The sequence below is a fragment of the Pelophylax lessonae genome, assembly GCF_965119305.1.
Source record: "Pelophylax lessonae genome assembly, chromosome: 1".
Classification (NCBI taxonomy): Eukaryota; Metazoa; Chordata; class Amphibia; order Anura; family Ranidae; genus Pelophylax; species Pelophylax lessonae.
In genome coordinates, this window is record NC_138768.1 from 156143620 (window position 1) to 156163060 (window position 19441).

General features: G+C 41.8%; 1 protein-coding gene across 1 annotated transcript in view; it reads left to right on the top strand.

The window, feature by feature from the left end:
- The window catches only part of ADGRV1 (adhesion G protein-coupled receptor V1), a 654157-nt gene that overhangs the window by 607735 nt on the left and 26981 nt on the right, over positions 1–19441 (top strand). Inside the window, exons 87-88 of the mRNA XM_082259824.1 lie at positions 6382–6539; positions 10586–10707. Of these exons, the coding sequence (XP_082115950.1) occupies positions 6382–6539; positions 10586–10707 (280 nt within the window). The remainder of the gene's footprint in view (positions 1–6381; positions 6540–10585; positions 10708–19441) is intronic.

A 19441-nucleotide genomic window follows, 5' to 3' on the forward strand; every position in this document is an offset into this window, starting at 1 on the left:
CACCTTATTGCAGACACCGTTCTTCTTCTGCCTCCCCTTGTAGTGCTGCCAACTGCAGCGGGGTGGTTTCTAGCACATGCACCCCTTCCATCTGCTCTCTGGGCCTTTCTGTATGCCCCTTTCCCCCACAGCACTACGGGCTTCCATCCTCTCCCACCAGCAGCTGCTACGGGCACATATGGGGTATGTTTCAGGATGGAGAGCGGATGTTTACTATGCTTCAGTTTGTGAATGAGTAGGAAGCCCCAGAGAGCTTACAATTCATTCATCTGTGCAGCTGAGGTTGCACAGAAAGAGACTGATAAATCGATGTCCTCAGTCTCTTTCGGCTGGGAGTGGGGCCCTGTCAAGTAGGCTGTAGGGGACCCCGTGATTTCTAACAGCAGCCATGATCAGTGTGCTGCAGCATCTTCATTGTCCAATCAGTAGGCTGAGGGTATTCTTGACCCAGCTTTTCTGCTGCTGTAAGATGATAAAGGCTGTGCTGTATGATGGAGCATCTACGTCGAAAAGCTTGGTGCACAAAGTTACAAATATTTTAGGAAATAAAACAGTTCCTATATGTCAGTGTCAAATGTATATCTGTTTAACTGAAATTCTTCCCTATCATTGCAGACATTGGGAAAGATATCATGTAGATTTGGATCTGTTGATTGGAAGGCATTGTCTGCTTTAAAAAAAAAAAAATATATATATATATATATATATATATATATACATATGTATGTATGTATAGTATGTATACAGTGGGGATCGAAAGTTTGGGCACCCCAGGTAAAATTTGTATTAATGTGCATAAAGAAGCCAAGGAAAGCTGGAAAAATCTCCAAAAGGCATCAAATTACAGATTAGACATTCTTATAATATGTTAACAAAAGTTAGATTTTTTTCCATCATTGACACTTTCAAAATTACAGAAAACAATAAAATGGTGTATGCCAAAGTTTGGACACCCTGCAGAATTTATAGCATGCACTGCCCCCTTTGCAAGGCTGAGACCTGCCAGTGTCATGGATTGTTCTCAATCATCGTCTGGGAAGACCAGGTGATGTCAATCTCAAAGGTTTTAAATGCCCAGACTCATCTGACCTTGCCCCCAACAATCAGCACCATGGGATCTTCTAAGCAGTTGTCTAGAAACCTGAAACTGAAAATAGTTGACGCTCACAAAGCTGGAGAAGGCTATAAGAAGATAGCAAAGCGTTTTCAGATGTCAATATCCTCTGTTCGGAATGTAATTAAGAAATGGCAGTCATCAGGAAAAGTGGAAGTTAAAGCAAGATCTGGAAGACCAAGAAAAATATCAGACAGCTCGCAGGATTGTGAGAAAAACAATTCAAAACCCACGTTTGACTGCACGATTCCTCCAGAAAGATCTGTCAGACACTGGAGTTGTGGTACACTATTCCACTATAAAGAGATACTTGTACAAATATGGTCTTCATGGAAGAGTCATCAGAAGAAAACCTCTTCTACGTCCTCACCACAAAAATCAGATTTTGAACTTTGCAAATGAACATATAGACAAGCCTGATGCATTTTGGAAACAAGTTCTGTGGACCGATGAGGTTAAAATTGAACTTTTTGGCCGGAATGAGCAAAGGTACGTTTGGAGAAGAAGGGGCACAGAATTTAATGAAAAGAACCTCTGTCCAACTGTTAAGCATGGGGGTGGATCAATCATGCTTTGGGATTGTATTGCAGCCAGTGACACAGGGAACATCTCACGAGTAGAAGCAAAAATGGATTCAATAAAATTTCAGCAAATTTTTGATGGTAACTTGATGCCATCTGTGAAAAAGCTGAAGTTAAAGAGAGGATGGCTTCTACAAATATATAATGATCCTAAACACACCTCGAAATCCACGGGGGATTACATCAAGAGGTGTAAACCGAAGGTTTTGCCATGGCCTTCACAATCTCCTGACCTCAACATAATTGAAAATCTATGGATAGACCTTAACCACTTTACCACCGGAGGATTTTGCTGTCTTACGTCTGGGCCACTTTTTGAGATTCGGCGCTGTGCGACTTTAACTGACACGTGCGACTCCGTACCCAAACGAAATTTACGTCCTTTTTTTCCCACAAACAGAGCTTTCTTTTTCTTTTTTTGATCACCTGTGCGATTTTTACTTTTTGCGCTATAAACAAAAAGAGAGCGTTTATTTTGAAAAAATAACAATATTTTTAACATTTTTTTATATGAAATTCCCCCCCAAAAAATGTAAAAATCTAATTTTTTTAAAATTTTTGGCCAATTTGTTTTCTGCTACCTATGTTTGGTAAAAAAAAATCACAATAAGCGTATTTTGATTGGTTTGCGCAAAAGTTATTGCGTTTACTATAAAATATATATAAACTTAGACACCCACTGTCAAGTAAAATATCTTTGCGCTTAAGGAGGAGTCAGTCTCTTGACTGCTATAATAAACAAATACTGCTGCTACTTAAACAAATAGTGGAAAATATTTGCAGATACATAAATGGAAAAAGAGTAGCGCACGAGATCACTGTTATATGACTCAAGATGTTGTAAGCATACTGTCAAAGATACTGCTAGACAAACATTTAAAAAAAGAAGAATAATATTCAGGAAAGAAATAATGTCCCTTCAGTCCATGAAATCCAGGGGTGAGTGAGATTAGTTACTGGATCACCATCCACCACCAGGTGTCACACCAAGGAATAGTAAGATTGGCAACTCACCAGAAATCAATGCTCAGGTGTTCTCACACAAGAGCAAACTGCGCAGAAGTGTTAAATGGATATAGAGCCAGAGCCTGTTCACCACTGCTTCATAACAAATCTTTGCACACACTCCCTCGGTGTAACGGTATCATGGAGAGAAAGAATGGCCCCACATAGTGAAGTAACGTAACCACAATCGCTTTATTAAAAGTAAAAATGTTGCACTCACATGTAAAAGCTCATCAATAGGCATATAGTCTCATATTGCTTGGCAGAAGGAAGCCTAACTCGTCCAGTCCCCGGGCCCATTTAACACTTCTGCGCAGTTTGCTCTTGTGTGAGAACACCTGAGCATTGATTTCTGGTGAGTTGCCAATCTTACTATTCCTTGGTGTGACACCTGGTGGTGGATGGTGATCCAGTAACTAATCTCACTCACCCCTGGATTTCATGGACTGAAGGGACATTATTTCTTTCCTGAATATTATTCTTTTTTTTTGAAATGTTTGTCTAGCAGTATCTTTGACAGTATGCTTACAACATCTTGAGTCATATAACAGTGATCTCGTGCGCTACTCTTTTTCCATTTATGTTATTGAGTTTACTAACAAAGGGAAAGATTTCTGTCATTTTTGGTGTTTTTTTTTTTAACGTGTAATGGCGGCGATCTGCGATTTTGTTTGCGGGACTGCGACATTGTGGCGGACCCTTGACTGACATTTTTGACACTTTTGGGGGTACCAGTGACATTACTGCAGTAATCAGTGCTATATATATGCACTGTTACTGTAAAAATGACACTGGCAGGGAAGGGGTTCATTTTATTGGAGAGGGAGGGGTTAATGTATGCCTGGTGCTTACTAACGTGTGGGGGGGGAGGTGACTGAGTGACACAAGGACAGATCGCATGTTCAGCTATGCTGAACACTGCAATCTGTCACTCCTTGTCACTTAGGAGATCCGCCCGCTCTGTTTACACAAGCAGGCGGATCTCCAAACTAGATTCACCGACGATCGGGGAAGAGCCGCTCCTCCCCTGGCCCGACTCCCGCTGTGACTGAAAAGAGCGGGAGCGAGCCTCCGGCGGCGCGAGCGCCGCCCAGAAGGGGAGGAGTCCAACGACGTAGTACTACGTCGCTAGACGATAACAAGCCACATTGCTGCAGTAGCAGCAATGTGAGCAGACGGCAAGTGGTTAAAAGAGCAGTGCGTGGCAAACAGTCCAGAAATCTCAAAGAACTGGAAGACTTTTGTAAGGAAGAATGGGCAAAGATACCTCAAGCAAGAATTGAAAGACTCTTGGCTGGCTACAAAAAGCGTTTACAAGCTGTGATACTTGCCAAAGGGGGCAGTACAAGATATTAACTCTGCAGGGTGCCCAAACTTTTGCAGACACCATTTTTTTGTTTTTCTGTTATTTTGAAAGTGTAAATGATGGAAATAAAATCAAACTTTTGTTGACATATTATAAGAATGTCTAATCTGTAATTTGATGCCTTTTGGAGATTTTTCCATCTTTCATTGGATTCTTTATGCACATTAATACAAATTTTTACCTGGAGTGCCCAAACTTTCGATCCCCACTATATATATATATATATATATATATATATATATACAATTTCTCTAGATTAAATGTGTGCATTGCCAGAATTTGATCAAATGTATCGTCTTCTGGTCTGCAGCTATTGGGATAGACCAACGCATCAAACTTGCTGCAGTCTTTGAAAATGAGTACAAAATACAAGCGTGTCTATTTAGAGAACAGAAAAAACTTAATTCATTCTGTGTGAATTAGGAGAAAGGAATGTTCTTTTGGCTATTTGCTCTTCTGAACAAATATTCCTTTATTATGGGCAGTACATAAGTACAACAATATGACCACAAGTTGGAGCTGAGGAGCATAGGAAATACCGTACATACATCTTGTAACAAGTGATACAATGTAACAGTTTCACAGACCACTAGAGGGAATTAGTAGATACATGGGTATATTTATTTTCTAATTTTCACTAGCATTCTCTGGAATTGTTATACTGTAAGTATTTCCTTCATAGCTCCATATAGTGGAAATAATTTGGTATTTTACTACTGCCTATATTAAAGGAATGTTTATTTAAAGGAGAAAATAGCCTACAGACCCCAAGGTATATTTCACAATAAATGCAAAGTATAAAGTGCCTGCCATTACTATATTTTTGTGACCCGTCCCCTTATTGAAAAAATATCTTAGATATTGCTTTAGTACTTTTAGATTTGCAACTGTCTCACCAAGAATGAAGTTATCACTGTAAGAAAGCGACATGCCATAATTGGCATAGTCCAAGAAACAGGTTGCTTATAAATTGACTTAATACTCTTTGCAGACTTTTGGACGAAGCGCTGAGCCAGTTACAGTAGTGGGAGGATGAGGAATCCTGTAAAAATCTGGTTTAAACATTAGCCATGGTTGTAAGATAAAGAAATTAAACTTTTTGGCAGTTACTATATAAAAAAAATCACAACCAGCTGTTAAAAAACAGAAAGGTCATTTTTTTTATAACATTAAGTTGCAACATGGCTTGTGTAGCAAATTTACATGTTTATTGAAGAAGTATCACTACAACCTAAAATCCTTGTTGGAACTCCCGGGGACCATATGCATGTTGTACTTTGTCCCATTCTCACCCATGGTCATTATAAGCATATCTTTATGGCTGTTTATGCTGGCTGTCAGCTCCACCCCAGGCCGAAAGTTCAAAATATGGGCATTCCTATCTGGAAGCTACAGCACAGCCCTGTAGAAACTGACTCCACTCTCAGATTTTCACTTTGCAAAATATAATGGTAAAATGATGAATCAGATTACTCCCGTGGGGCAACACACACACTATCTGCCCTGGTTTGATTCTTGCACTGAAAAGAATCATGCAGTGTTCAGACCTGCCAAATCACCCTAATCAAAAACGTTATAGTCTCATTTGCTGCTGTTATCTTAGCCCCATACACATGTGGCTGTAGCTGTGGCTGGGGCTGTGGCTGGGGCTGGGGCTGTGGCGGAGCAGTTTGTATGGTAACTTCCTGGAGGCATGTCCAAGCAACTGAGTATGCCACATGTTTACCAGCAGCTGGCAGATTGATCACTCAGCCCCACCAACACTGATTGTCTTAGAATAGTTTGTAAGTTAATATCCCAGAGGCGTGTCCAGGCATGTCCAGACATAGGTCCATGAAGACATGAATGAGCGAGTTTGGGGTGGAGGAACATGACTGGCCTGCACAGAGTCCTGACCTCAACCAGATAGGACACCTTTGGAATGACTTATTGTGGAGACTGTGAGCCAGGGCTTCTAATCCACATCAGTGCCTGACCTCACAAATGCGCTTCTGGAAGAATAGTCAAACATTCCCATAGACACACTCCTAAACCTTGTGGACAGCCTTCCCAGAAGAGTTGAAGCTGTTATATCTGCAAAGGATGGGCCAACTCAATATTGAACCCTACGGACTGAGACTAGGATGCCATTAAAGTTCATGTGCGTGTAAAGGCAGATGTCTCAATATTTTTGGTAATGTAGTGTATGTACTTATGTGCTGTAGGACAACATGATGGAGCTGCCAAACCACTTTTTTTTGGTATGGGAAGCTTTTTCTATAGATATGTACACAATAACTTGTATTCATTGTTTATATTTTTTAATTTTTTTCCAGGTGTTTCATTCCAAATATATATGCAGCTCTTTTTACTGCAGCACTTGTGCCATTGGTTTGCCTTGTGGTTGTGCTTGTAGTTTTCATTCATGCCTATCAAGTCACACAACAATGGAAAGCATACGATGATGTGTTCAGAGGGAGACCCAATGCCACAGGTATAGTATTCTGAGAATAAAGTTACTCATTTCTCCCCATTATAATATGGTAAACAAGACTTCTTTTTTTTTTTTTAAAGTTAACCCCAATAACTGGCTTATGCTGGCCCTAATTGATGTTCAGTAACTCATAGCAGTCAGCTGGAATAAAAGCATACCTGATCTCACAGTAAGGCTGACGAAATCCCACATATATAGGAGCAGACACCCCAAGATTCCTGCATGCCAGTTTGGCTTTCATATTGAGCACCCCAAAATCCTAAATGTGTTATGAAATTTTAGCACAGCTGTCTTGGTTGGCTTTACTCCCTCTGGCTATCTTTGGCCTGCTATTGGTTAATGAGGAAAGCCATCACAATAATAGACCAATAGTAAATAGTAATGTTTTGGAGGGGTGGGGCCTGACCCCATCCAAGACAGGTGGTCAGTATTTTCAAAAGTACATAAGGAAGGCAGCGCATGAACCACACTGGGATGCAATGGATAAAGGAGTCAGGTGAGCATCCAGTATAGAAAGGATTAACATTTTGTTGCTATTGATAACCGGAAAACAAAGTACATAAAATGCTTACATCCCCCTGGGCTGGAGTGGACAAGGGCACCTGGCAGCAAGCAACACGAGTGCGAGGAGGTCAGTCTCCCAGGAACCAGGGTGGGACACAAGCTATATGGTTGCCATGACTACATGTTTACCGCCATGCACTTGATAAAGCGCATGGCGCGAAACATGTAGTCATGGCAACCATATAGCTTGTGTCCCACCCTTGTTCCTGAGGTTTTCCCACAAGTGGCGCCTGTCTGGCTGATGTCACCACCCTGGAACTACAGCGGAGTCCTTTCATCCTCGCGCCGGCTGGTTTCCGGCTTTGTGCACACACTGCTCAGCGGTCCTGGGAGACTGACCTCCTCGCACTCATGTTGCTTGCTGCCAGGTGCCCTTGCCCACTCCAGCCCAGGGGGATGTAAGCATTTTATGTACTTTGTTTTCCGGTTATCAATACTAATAAACTGTTAATCTTTTCTATACTGGATGTTCACCTGACTCCTTTATCCATTGCATCTCAGTGTGGTTCATGCGCTGCCTTCCTTATGTACTTTTGTCTGTATCAGCACCCTTCCTATGCTCATTGGCTAACAGCAGAACAACCGCTGGGGAGCCTCACAGGCTTACTTCTATCCCTCCACCCTACAGGCACCCCAGGAGCGCCTGGTTTGTGAGTATTGCTTTGGTCAGTATTTTCATACCACAGCACTATGAAGTGCTCAATGGAAAAGCTAACCTTAAATGAAGGTACATAAAGGTCCTTGCTATTACGCACATTTGACACTACTCTATGGCTTCAGGTATTGCTTCACATTTACCGGAGTCAGATCGTTGAAAGATTAATTTAAATTCATTGTTATAATTTATTGCACTTTGCAATATAAAACAGGGCAGGGATTCAGAACTGAGAGGAAATGGTGACTAATGAATGATATATTTCCAAATAAACTGACAAACACTTTATACAAACATTCTGTAAGGATATGCTACCTACGCAGTAACCATTGAAGTGCTCCTCCTGTAAGTTTATATTGCATGGAGCATATACCTGCGGTATACAAGGAAGTGTCCCAGTGCTGTTTACTTCTTATATAATCCTATTATGTATGTTATGTCTTACATGGTCACCATTAGCTTTATAAGCAGGAAATATTTTAGTTTGTTGACTACATTCTTAAATGTCCAGCCCACACTTGCCGGGGATTTTATTGCTGACTTGCTAAGCTCTTCCTGATCAGAAATATTTTAAGAATGGAAGTCAGACAGCTGAGCTGTCTAATAATACCAGCATGTTCATATTCAGCACCATGCCTAAAACTTTACTATTTACGTGCAAAGTCTGTTTAAAATGTAAAGAAAAAAATCCTTGCCTCATAAGAATGTGATGTATATTAATCTTATATATTCTACAAGCTAGTTATCTGGTGGTACATTCTTTGAGGTACTGTATGTTCAGAATATCTCAATCTGAGGTAAGCCATATTTAAAATTTGAAGAAAGCCAAAGCAACCAATATTTTATTATCGTCACTTAAATTAATTTATCTTATCAGAGAGGTACCTGCACACACAAATGTATCATGGGGTCCACAGTACAAACAAGTATACATTTATTAGCTAAAGGCACATCTTCAGGAATAGAGTTAGGCCGAACATCTCTGGGTTCGGTTCGCACCAGAACTCCCGAACATGTAAAAATTTGTACCAAAGCTGCAAACTCTGATAAAGTCTATGGGACCCGAACTTGAAAAATCAAAAGCCCCCATTTTGTAGGCTTATATGCAAGTTATATAAAAAAGGTATGGGGGCCCAGGTACCGCGCTGGGGGATATGTATCAATGTAAAATAGTTTTTTTAAAAAGATTGTTTTTACTGGAGCAGTGATTTTAAATGTGCTTAAAGTGAAACAATAAAAATGAAAAATTCCTTTAAATATAGTGCCTGGGGGGTCCCCTTAGTCTGCCTATAAAGTGGTGCACCTGTACCATGTAGAGAACCTACTGCAGCAAAACTGACATATACAGTATAAAGAAAAAAAAATGACATTTAAATTGCTGGCAATACAATACAATTGCCGGCAATAAAAAAATGTGAACAAAAACAGCGTGGGGGTCCCCCCTCCCAAAGGGCCTGGTATGGATTTTGAGGGGAGCCCCATGACAAAATTTTAAAAAATAAACGGCGTGGGGTCCCCCCCCCCCAAGATCCATACCAAACCCTTACCCGGGCAGGCAGCCTGGCAGGCCAGGAAAGGGAGAGGATGAGTGAGCGGCAGTCCACAGAGCATTGTGGAGCACTTGGCAGACGAACATCCCACGCCCTGCAAATTTAGGCGTTCGCCGAACGACCGATGTTCGGGCCAAATTTATGCTCGCCCACACAATTCAGAAACTTTATAGACTTGCTTTTTTAGAAATGAGGGGGTAACTGATTTCTTGCTTCTGAAGTCAGCCAGGGAGCATCAGCATCGTTCATATATATGACAGTTATTTACTAAACATAGATGGATTATGGTCAAATAATGCTGACTACTATCATTTCAGTAGGGTGTGACTTGTTTAAATAAAATCTATAGAAATTTTCAAGGTGATGTCATCTGATTTTATTTGAACTGGTAAATATGGTTTCAGAGATGAATGCAGTATGGATCAGTCACATGCATGTCTTTAAGATCCAGCACTAAAAAAAATCCAACCACTGTCCCATGTCACTAGGTATGATGTTCCTTTTTTATAAAGGCTTTTAAAGATGAGGACCCCACCGCGCAGCCAATTGCATTTGCTGTGTGCAGGTCAATGTAATGCACTGTGATCATCACATTGCCCTGTTTACCTTTTTTTGTCTTAACTTTATTCAAATGTCAAAGTTACATTCACTGTAATATTTTTCCAGCGCACACCATCACAGTACAGTGACACAATAGGAAACAAGGCAATTTGCTTTGTCTCTGCATTGGACCGTGCTAGCCATCACAGTACTATTGCATCTGGTGCGAATAATCCCTAAAACTTTTTTTAGAACACAGGCATAAATATGATTTATTCTGTCCTGGCAAGGCTTCAGATGTTTCTTACCAATCAAAAATGCACACGCATTCTTAATAGACAGAACATGCAGGGAAGGAATGTCAATAATAATTATTCTATAATTGAATCTCCGTATCCTATGTAGATTGTTAGAAAGCTCTGGCTTGTCATGTCCCTTATTAAGACTAATATCTCAACATTTGTGTGCAGAGTCACTTCATGAAAGGAATGATATTGTACAGTATGAGAAACCTAGATGATGATACAGATTAGAATATTTTACATTTTAGACCATATTTATGAATAGTTACACAAATTTTGTATTTTAGCTGAGCCTAAGCTACTCTGCAATTTTAGGACACATCTCTGAAAGACTGTCTCTGAAGTTCTGGAAACACAGTAATTGTATTATTTTAATAGGATGTTTTGCTCATATATGCATTGGAGGACTAATAAATATGTGTTCTTACTTTGCAGAGATACCCTTGATCTTGTATCTGTTTGCTCTTATATCAATAACATGGCTTTGGGGCGGGTTACATGTGGCTTACAGACACCTTTGGATGTTGGTTCTCTTCATCATTTTCAACAGCCTTCAGGTAAGAGTTCAATCAAATAAAAAAATCAAAAATTATTGTATACCTATGGCTATTTCCAAAAAATAAACAAAAGTCCAATGCCATGCTGCAATACCATACCCTAGGCCATAATTATCATTAGGTACTCACAGAGTGATTGGGGCAATATATGATTGGGCAGCATATGCTTGGTACATGCCATGAAACGGGGATGTAGAGTCATCACATTTTTTTTATGGCGCAAGACCTACCTTGTGATACCTGCACAACTGGTATAATCATTGATAGGTCAGAACCTCTCTGCTGTTAGTGCCTTCTCCTGCTGGCACCAACATCACTACAGGATCATGTAGGTATTCGACACTCCTGGATGTGTCAAATGCCGAAGAGTTTACTGAAGACTGTCATGTTAAAGAGAGTTTGGACTTTCCCACTGTGAGGTATGTATTAGAAATTGAGCTCCAGGGGGAAAAAATGCTTGCTTAGATGTAGGGGGCACAAAAAGCAGTTTTAGTTCTTTCCTCTGCTCCCACAGGCTCCCTTAAGGCTGAAAGACTAATCCCCATAGCCAGTTATTATATTCAAGAAGTCACAGGTCTCCGGACATCATCAAGTTCAATGCAGAGCCCATAGCTGGATCTGTGAATCTTAGTTCTCCACTTGCATATAATAGCCATTTGAGGCTCCTCTTGTTGACTTTTAACCCACATACTAGAGAATGCAGCAAAAGTAGGAGGTGTGGAGATTGAGCTACAACCTCTTGACATCTCACTGCTGAAGTCTCTGAATTATATAAAAATGCCCAAAGGTAATCTGGCAAACCGTTGTCCGCCTGAATCTATCCCTTTAAAACAGGAGTGTGAAACTCAACTTAACTGTGGGACCCATCAGCAATATGGTTGTCCTAAAAAGCGGGCTGTATCTGTAAGACTATGTATGTAGAGTTCAGAAGTGTGCTACTCACAGAGTGCAGAGTTCAGAAGTACGCTGCGTACAGAGTTCAGGAGAATGCAGCCCACAGAGTGCAGAGTGTAGAAGTCAGTAGTATGTGGCATACAGAGTGCAGAGTTCAGGAGTGCATTACATATAGAGTGCAGAGTTCAGAAGTATGCTATGTACAGAATGCAGGGTTTAGGAGTATGCTACATACTAAGTGCAGAGTTAAGGGGTGCTCTATGTACACTGTGAAGGGTTTAGAAGTGTGCTTCATACAGAATGCAGAATTTAGGGGTGTGCTATGCAAGGTCCAGCTCTCTTTTACAGGCTTTCACAGGCGTTCACAGGCTTTCACTCAGCTCTGACCTCTGCACCACTCCTCCCCAACCCCACCTCTGCACACATCTCTCTCCACAGCCCTCACTTTTTGCCCTCCACCCCCCCCCCCCCAAAAAAAAGCTTTTTCACCCTAGCCTGGCTCTAGTACCTCCCAGGACCTCCCAGGACTTTAGGTGGCTTTGCCTCTCTCTCTCAGTTTCAGGAAGATCATTGGTTGGCATCTGTCCCTGCTGTGTGTGCATGCAGGGCAGGCAGGGATCTGTGAGAGCCACGAGCTGCCAAGATGAAAGATGAAAATGTGGTCATTGTAAACACAGCCTTTTTGTCAGTGGTGAGTGGGGAGCAGAGGTTCCACCGTGTTCTGGCTGAAAAATCCCTGGGTGTAGGGGCCACAGGAAATGACCTGGAGGACTGGGTTTTGCCTATAGGCCTTGTGTTTTACAACAACTTACTGGCTCAGCTGCACGGATCGACGTATGTGTATGTTGGTTTGCGGTAACGATGCTGAGGGCGAGCACGCCATTGCCAGCGTGCTCCTGCCCCCACTAGGCAGTAGGGATGCCGATCCACAGGGCCGGCGGACTGCGATTGCCCCCGGGCACCCGTGATCACTCCCTGCTGAGAGAGAACGATGGTCTGCTGTTGTAAACAGAGCAGACCATTGTTCTCTCTGAAGTGATCACAGAGCGCCTGTGATCCTCCTATATAGGATCACAGGTCTCTGTGGTCATTTCACAAGTCCCTTCCTCATACAGTTAGAAAACACTCCCCTAGGCTCACACTTAACCTTTTGATCACCACTGGGTTAACCCTTTCCTTGCCAGTGTCATTATTACAGTAACAGTGCATATTTTTAGCACTGGTTACTGTAGTAATGTCACTGTTCCCCCCCAAAAGTGTCAAAAATGTCTGTTAGGGGTTCGATCTGTTCACCGCAATGTCACAGTCCCGCTAAAAATCGAAGATCGCCGCCAATACCAGTAAAAATAAATAAATAAAAATGACAAAAATCTTTCCCCTAGTTTGTAGACGCTATAACTTTTGCGCAAAACAATCAAAATACGCTTTTTGCGATTTTGTTTTTACCAAAAATATGTAGCAGAATACAAATTGGCCTAAAAGGATAAAAAAATTTAGATTTTTACATTTATTTTTAATGGGAATGTTATATTGCAGAATGTGAAAAATATTGGGTTTTTTTCAGAATTGTCGCTTCAATTTTTTGTTTATAGCGCAAAAAAATAAAAATCGCACAGGTGATCAAATACCACCAAAGGAAAGCTTTATTTGTGGGGAAAAAAAGGACATCAATTTTTTTTGGGTACGGCGTCGCGTGACCACGCAATTGCCCGTTAAAGTAACGCAGTGCAGAATCGAATAAAATGGCCTGGTCATTAAGGGGGCAAATCCTTCCGGTACAGAAGTGGTTAAACAAAGCTGAGTCCTGTAAATATTTAGTACATCCATGTACTGCATTTTACTGTACTAAACGTTACTTATAAGCTAATCTCTGCATTATACCATTCATGACTCAGTTAATAGAATAAATCATTACTTCTTGTATCCTGGTGGATAAGGCTTGATAGACTAAGTTAGATGATTGTATATACAGACAGGGTATTTACAGTCCTTGTACTTAGCCTGTAAGGAAAGTACTTGGTTTCCTGTAACTATTCTTTATTACAAGAGCTGTCCCAGTGAATCCAAATATAACCATGTTCTGCATTCATCCAGTAATCGTTTACCTGTGTCCTTATTACATTACTCTTTGGAAAGTACCTGTGAAACAATCACACCCTTCACATTATCGCCTACAGGGAAATCAGAGCTGGGGATTCTCTGGCTTAGCTGCTACTAAAGGTTATTTACTTGTAATTCTAAGAATAGAGCACCTATTTTCCCACACAGACACTATTTCTGATAAACTATACACATATGTAATGCCAATATCGTACTGATGATGTAGTTATGGTAAACAAATTATAATTAACAAATTATACGTAAACTGGTGTATTTATCATTTTAGAGATATAATTATTATTATAATGGCAGGCTCCTGATTACAGAGTAAAGTATGAATTTCATTTCTTTTCATAGTGTAGTCTAAACAGAAGAAACTGAAAGATGTCCCTCATATTCTCACACTGTCATACAGCTCTTGCACTGTGCAGGTTTAGGAAAGCCAATAGGTTGGCAGTGCGGGGGCAAATACAAGGAAAGCTTTTTACTAACTCCAGCACTGCTTGGAAACAAGACTTTCTCCATTCAGATCTGCAGCCTGCTCTGTCTCCTGGTCCCTGCCCTCTACCAGTCTGGCACCTAAAGAGGGAACTCTGATGGGGACACCCAATGTAAGGGGGAACTCTGATGGGGACACCCAATGTAAGGGGGAACTCTGATGGGGACACCCAATGTAAGGGGGAACTCTGATGGGGACTAGGGATGATCGAACGGTTCGGGTCGACCATCGGTTCGACCCGAACATTGACTGTTCGAGGTTCGGACGAATTCCAAACTTTTTGCTGAAAAAGTTCGGAATTCGGCAACCAGAACCGACCAAAATGCAATGGGACAGGAACTGGGCTTTAAAAGCCCGTGATTGGACCAGAACCATCAGTAAAAGACAATTGAGGGGGCAGGAGAATGCTAGGAATGTGATTGGAGTGACTAGGGGGTCCAGAGGCCAATCATTAGTGAATACGCCCCCCAGTATATAAGATAGCCCTGACAAATCTCTACCGTTTTAATACAGGGCTGTGGAAGAGAGTGGAAGCAGTTCTGTTACTTCTGCTTCAAAGTGTCATTTAGCAATTATTAGTGTGAGGGAAGGGATATCTAGTGTAGTTAGGATACTATTTTACACTATAGTTAGATTTAATAATCTAGTTTCTGTAGGGAAAGTGTTAAGTGTAAGGGGACCGTAGTGTAGTGTAGGGTTAACTGACTCTGACTGCTATGGCAGGGTGACAAAACCCTTCCATGTCAGGGACGGGTGACCGCTATAGAGAAAAGATTGTTTCTCTTAGAACACTTATAGAACCGGATAGTGGCTTCTCCCCTGTCACCCGGCTTTTTGTTGCAGGCATTCATAGGGCTATTTTGAGGACATGTTTGGAGTCAGGCATGACATCTGAACTTCTGTGTAGGGGTATATACACACACACACGTATGTATATATATACACATACACATATATAGGTGTGAAAGTAGCAGAAACCTATGCTTGCACTAATGAAATAATTAACAGGCATATGTCTCTGCTATAACACCTATATGTGTGTATGTGTATAAATACATATAAGTGTGTGTGTATATATAGATACCCCTATACAGAATTTGAGATGTTTTGCCTGCCTCCAAAGACCCCCAAAAAATGCCCAAAAAAAAACGCCTGCTGCAAAACACACCTGGGCGTTTTTGTAGCTGGCGTTTTTTTGGGCATTTTTTGGGCGTCTTTGGAGGCAGGCATAACATCTGTACTTCTGTATAGGGGTATATATACACATACACACATATAGGTGTGATAGGAGCAGAGTCACATCCCTGCAAATAATTTCATTAGCGCAGGCATAGGGTTTCGCTACTTTCACACCTATATGTGTGTATGCACATACACATATATAGGTGTGAAAGTAGCAGAAACCTATGCTTGCACTAATGAAATAATTAACAGGCATATGTCTCCGATCCTATAACACCTATATGTGTGTATGTGTATAAATACATATAAGTGTGTGTGTATATATACCCCTATACAGAATTTCAGACGTTTTGCCTGCCTCCAAAGACCCCGAAAAAATGCCCAAAAAAAACCGCCTGCTGCAAAAACACACCTGGGCGTTTTTGTAGCTGGCATTTTTTTGGGCATTTTTTGGGCGTCTTTGGAGTCAGGCATAACATCTGTACTTCTGTGTAAGGGTATATATACACACACACATGTATGTATATATACACATACACATACACATATATAGGTGTGAAAGTAGCAGAAACCTATGTTTGCGCTAATGAAATAATTAACACCCATATGGCTTCTCTGCTATAACACCTATATATGTGTATGTGTATAAATACATATAAGTGTGTGTGTATATATACCCCTATACAGAAGTTCAGATGTTATGCCTGCCTCCAAAGACCTCCAAAAAATGCCCCAAAAAAACGCCTGCAACAACACACCTGGGCGTTTTTTTTTGGCGCAGGCGTTTTTTTGGGCATTTTTGGGGGGGTCTTTGGAGGCAGGCAAAACATCTGAAATTCTGTATAGGGGTATATATACACACACACACACTTATATGTATTTATACACATACACATATATAGGTGTGATAGGAGCGGAGACATATGCCTGTTAATTATTTCATTGGCGCAAGCATAGGTTTCTGCTACTTTCACACCTATATATGTGTATGTGTATATATACATACATGTGTGTGTGTATATATACCCCTACACAGAAGTACAGATGTTATGCCTGCCTCCAAAGACACCCAAAAAATTCCCAAAAAAACGCCAGCTACAAAAACGCCCAGGTGTGTTTTTGCAGCAGGCGTTTTTTTTTTGGGCATTTTTTTGGGGGTCTTTGGAGGCAGGCAAAACATCTGAAATTCTGTATAGGGGTATATATACACACACACTTATATGTATTTATACACATACACACATATAGGTGTGAAAGGAGAGAAGCCATATGGGTGTTAATTATTTCATTAGCGCAAGCATAGTGTTCTGCTACTTTCACACCTATATAAGTTCTGATGTTATGCCTGCCTCCAAAGACCCCCACAAAATGCCCAAAAAAACGCCTGCTACAAAACCGGCAAGGTGTGAAAATAGAGGAGCCACTATCCTGTTCTATAGCAATTCTAATACAAACAAACTTTTTTTTTCTGGTTCTGGACATGCTACAGAGCTGAAACTTCACAGATACACTTTTTAGACCCCCCCCCCCCCCCCCTCAGACACTAAATCCAAAGAAATCTCTTTTTTTTTTTTTTTTTCAATAATTTTTTCAATAATTGTCTCTCTATCAGAAATGACAATTTTTAAGAACTTTTTTTTGTGTGATTAATAGTCCCTGGGGCATGACCCAGAACCCTAGGCACTTTTTAGGGGCATTTATTTGGTTTTTTGATTACCGAAGTTCGGGTCCCATTGATTTCAATGGGGTTCTGAAATCCGGGCCGAACTTTCGGGAAGTTCGGGTGTTCTGGTCGAACCGAACTTTTGAAAAGTTCGATCATCCCTAATGGGGACACCCAATGTAAGGGGGAACTCTGGTGGGGACACCCAATGTAAGGCAGCACTGTGATGGGGACACCCAATGTAAGGCATCACTCTTATGGGGACACCTAATGTAAGATGTTACTCTGGTGGGGACACCTGATGTAAGGGAGCAGTCTAATGGGGAAACCTAATTTAAGGGGGTACTCTGATGGGGACACCTGATGTAAGGGGAGAGTCAGATGGGGACACCCAATGTAAGGGGGCACTGTGATGAACACACCCAATGTAAGGCAGCACTCTGATGGGGACATCTGATGTAAGGGGACAGTCTGATGGGCAAACCTAATGTAAGGAGGTACTCTGATGGGGACACCTGATGCAAGGGGCATTCTGATGGGGACACCTGATGTAAGGTGGTACTCTGGTGGGGACACCTGATGTAAGGGGGCAGTCTGATGGGGAAACCTATTGTTAGGGAGTACTCTGATGGGAACACCTGATGTAAGGGGGCAGTCTGATGGGGAAACCTAATGTAAGGAGGTACTCTGATGGGGACACCCAATGTAAGGCAGCACTCTGATGGGGACACCAAATGTAAGGTGGTACTCTGGTGGGGACACCTGATGTAAGGGAGCAGTCTAATGGGGAAACCTAATTTAACCACTTGCCGACTGCCGCACGACTATTTACGTTGGCAGTCAGCCCCTCACAGGCAGAGCGACGTAGTACTACGTCGCTAGCCTGTGAGGGTCTAGGGAGCGAGCGCGCGCCCCCGGAGGCGCACTCCTGCGCGGTCACGGACCCCCCCCCCGCGCGTGTGACCAGTGGACCCGATGTCCGCCGGTCACTCGGCGATCGTCAGTGCAGAGGGAGAAAGGCAGGCGGCTGATGTGTAAACAAGCCGCCTGTCATTCTCCCCTGTGTAGGAATAGTGATCATACGCTTCTACTATGTAGGACCGTTGATCACTGTTCCTACACCTCAAGCCACAGCCAATCACAGTTAGAATCACGCCCCTGGGGACACACATAACCCCTCCCTCTCAAAATAAGTTAACCCCTTCACTGCCAGTGTAATTTTACAGTAACAGTGCATATGTATAGCACTGATTACTGTAGAAATGTCACTGGTAACCCCAAAAGTGTCAAAAATGTCAGTCAAGGGTCCGATCTGTCCGCCGCAATGTCGCAGTACCGCAAAAAATAAACGCAGATCGCCGCCATTACGCGTTAAAAAAAAAACAACAAAAATTACAAAAATCTTTCCCTTTTTTAGTAAACGCAATAACTTTTGCGCAAACCAATCAAAATACGCTTTTTGCGATTTTTTTTTTACCAAACATATGTAGCATAAAACAAATTGGCCGAAAATGTTAAAAAATTTTGATTTTTACATTTTTTTGGGGGGGAATTTCATATAAAAAAATGTGAAAAATATTGTTATTTTTGCAAAATTGACGCTATTTTTTTGTTTATAGCGCATGATCAAAAAATCGCACAGGTGATCAAATACCACCAAAAGAAAGCTCTGTTTGTGGGAAAAAAAGTACATCAATTTCATTTGGGTGCAGCGTCGCACGACCGTGCAATTGTCCGTTGAAGTCACGCAGTGCCGAATCGCAAAATAGGCCCTGGTCAGGAAGAGGGTAAAATCTTCCGGGGCTTAAGTGGTTAAGGGGGTACTCTGATGGGGACACCTGATATAAGGGGGTAGTCAGATGGGGACACCTAATGTAAGGCAGTACTCTGATGGGCACACACAATGTAAGAGGGAACTCTGATGGGGACACCCAATGTAAGGGGGCACTGTGAAGAACACACCCAATTTAAGGCAGCACTCTGATGGGGAAACCTTATGTAAGGGGGCAGTCTGATGGGGAAACCTATTGTTAGGGAGTACTCTGATGGGGACACCTGATGTAAGGGGGCAGTCTGATGGGGAACCTAATGTAAGGAGGTACTCTGATGGGGACACCTGATGCAAGGGGCATTCTGATGGGGACACCTGATGGAATGGGGCACTCTGATATGGACACCTGAGAAAAAGGGGAAGTCTGATGGGGATGCCTTGTTTAAGGAAACATTCTGATGGGCACACCGATGATCCAAGTTCAAACTATCCACATGTTTAATGTAGTAACTGAAAATTGACAATAAATATTATTGAAATACCCCTTCCCCCACCCCCAACTGGCGTGTTACTCAGGTATCCTAATACATAGCGAGTATTTCTTGTTCTCGATTGTTGTATCCTC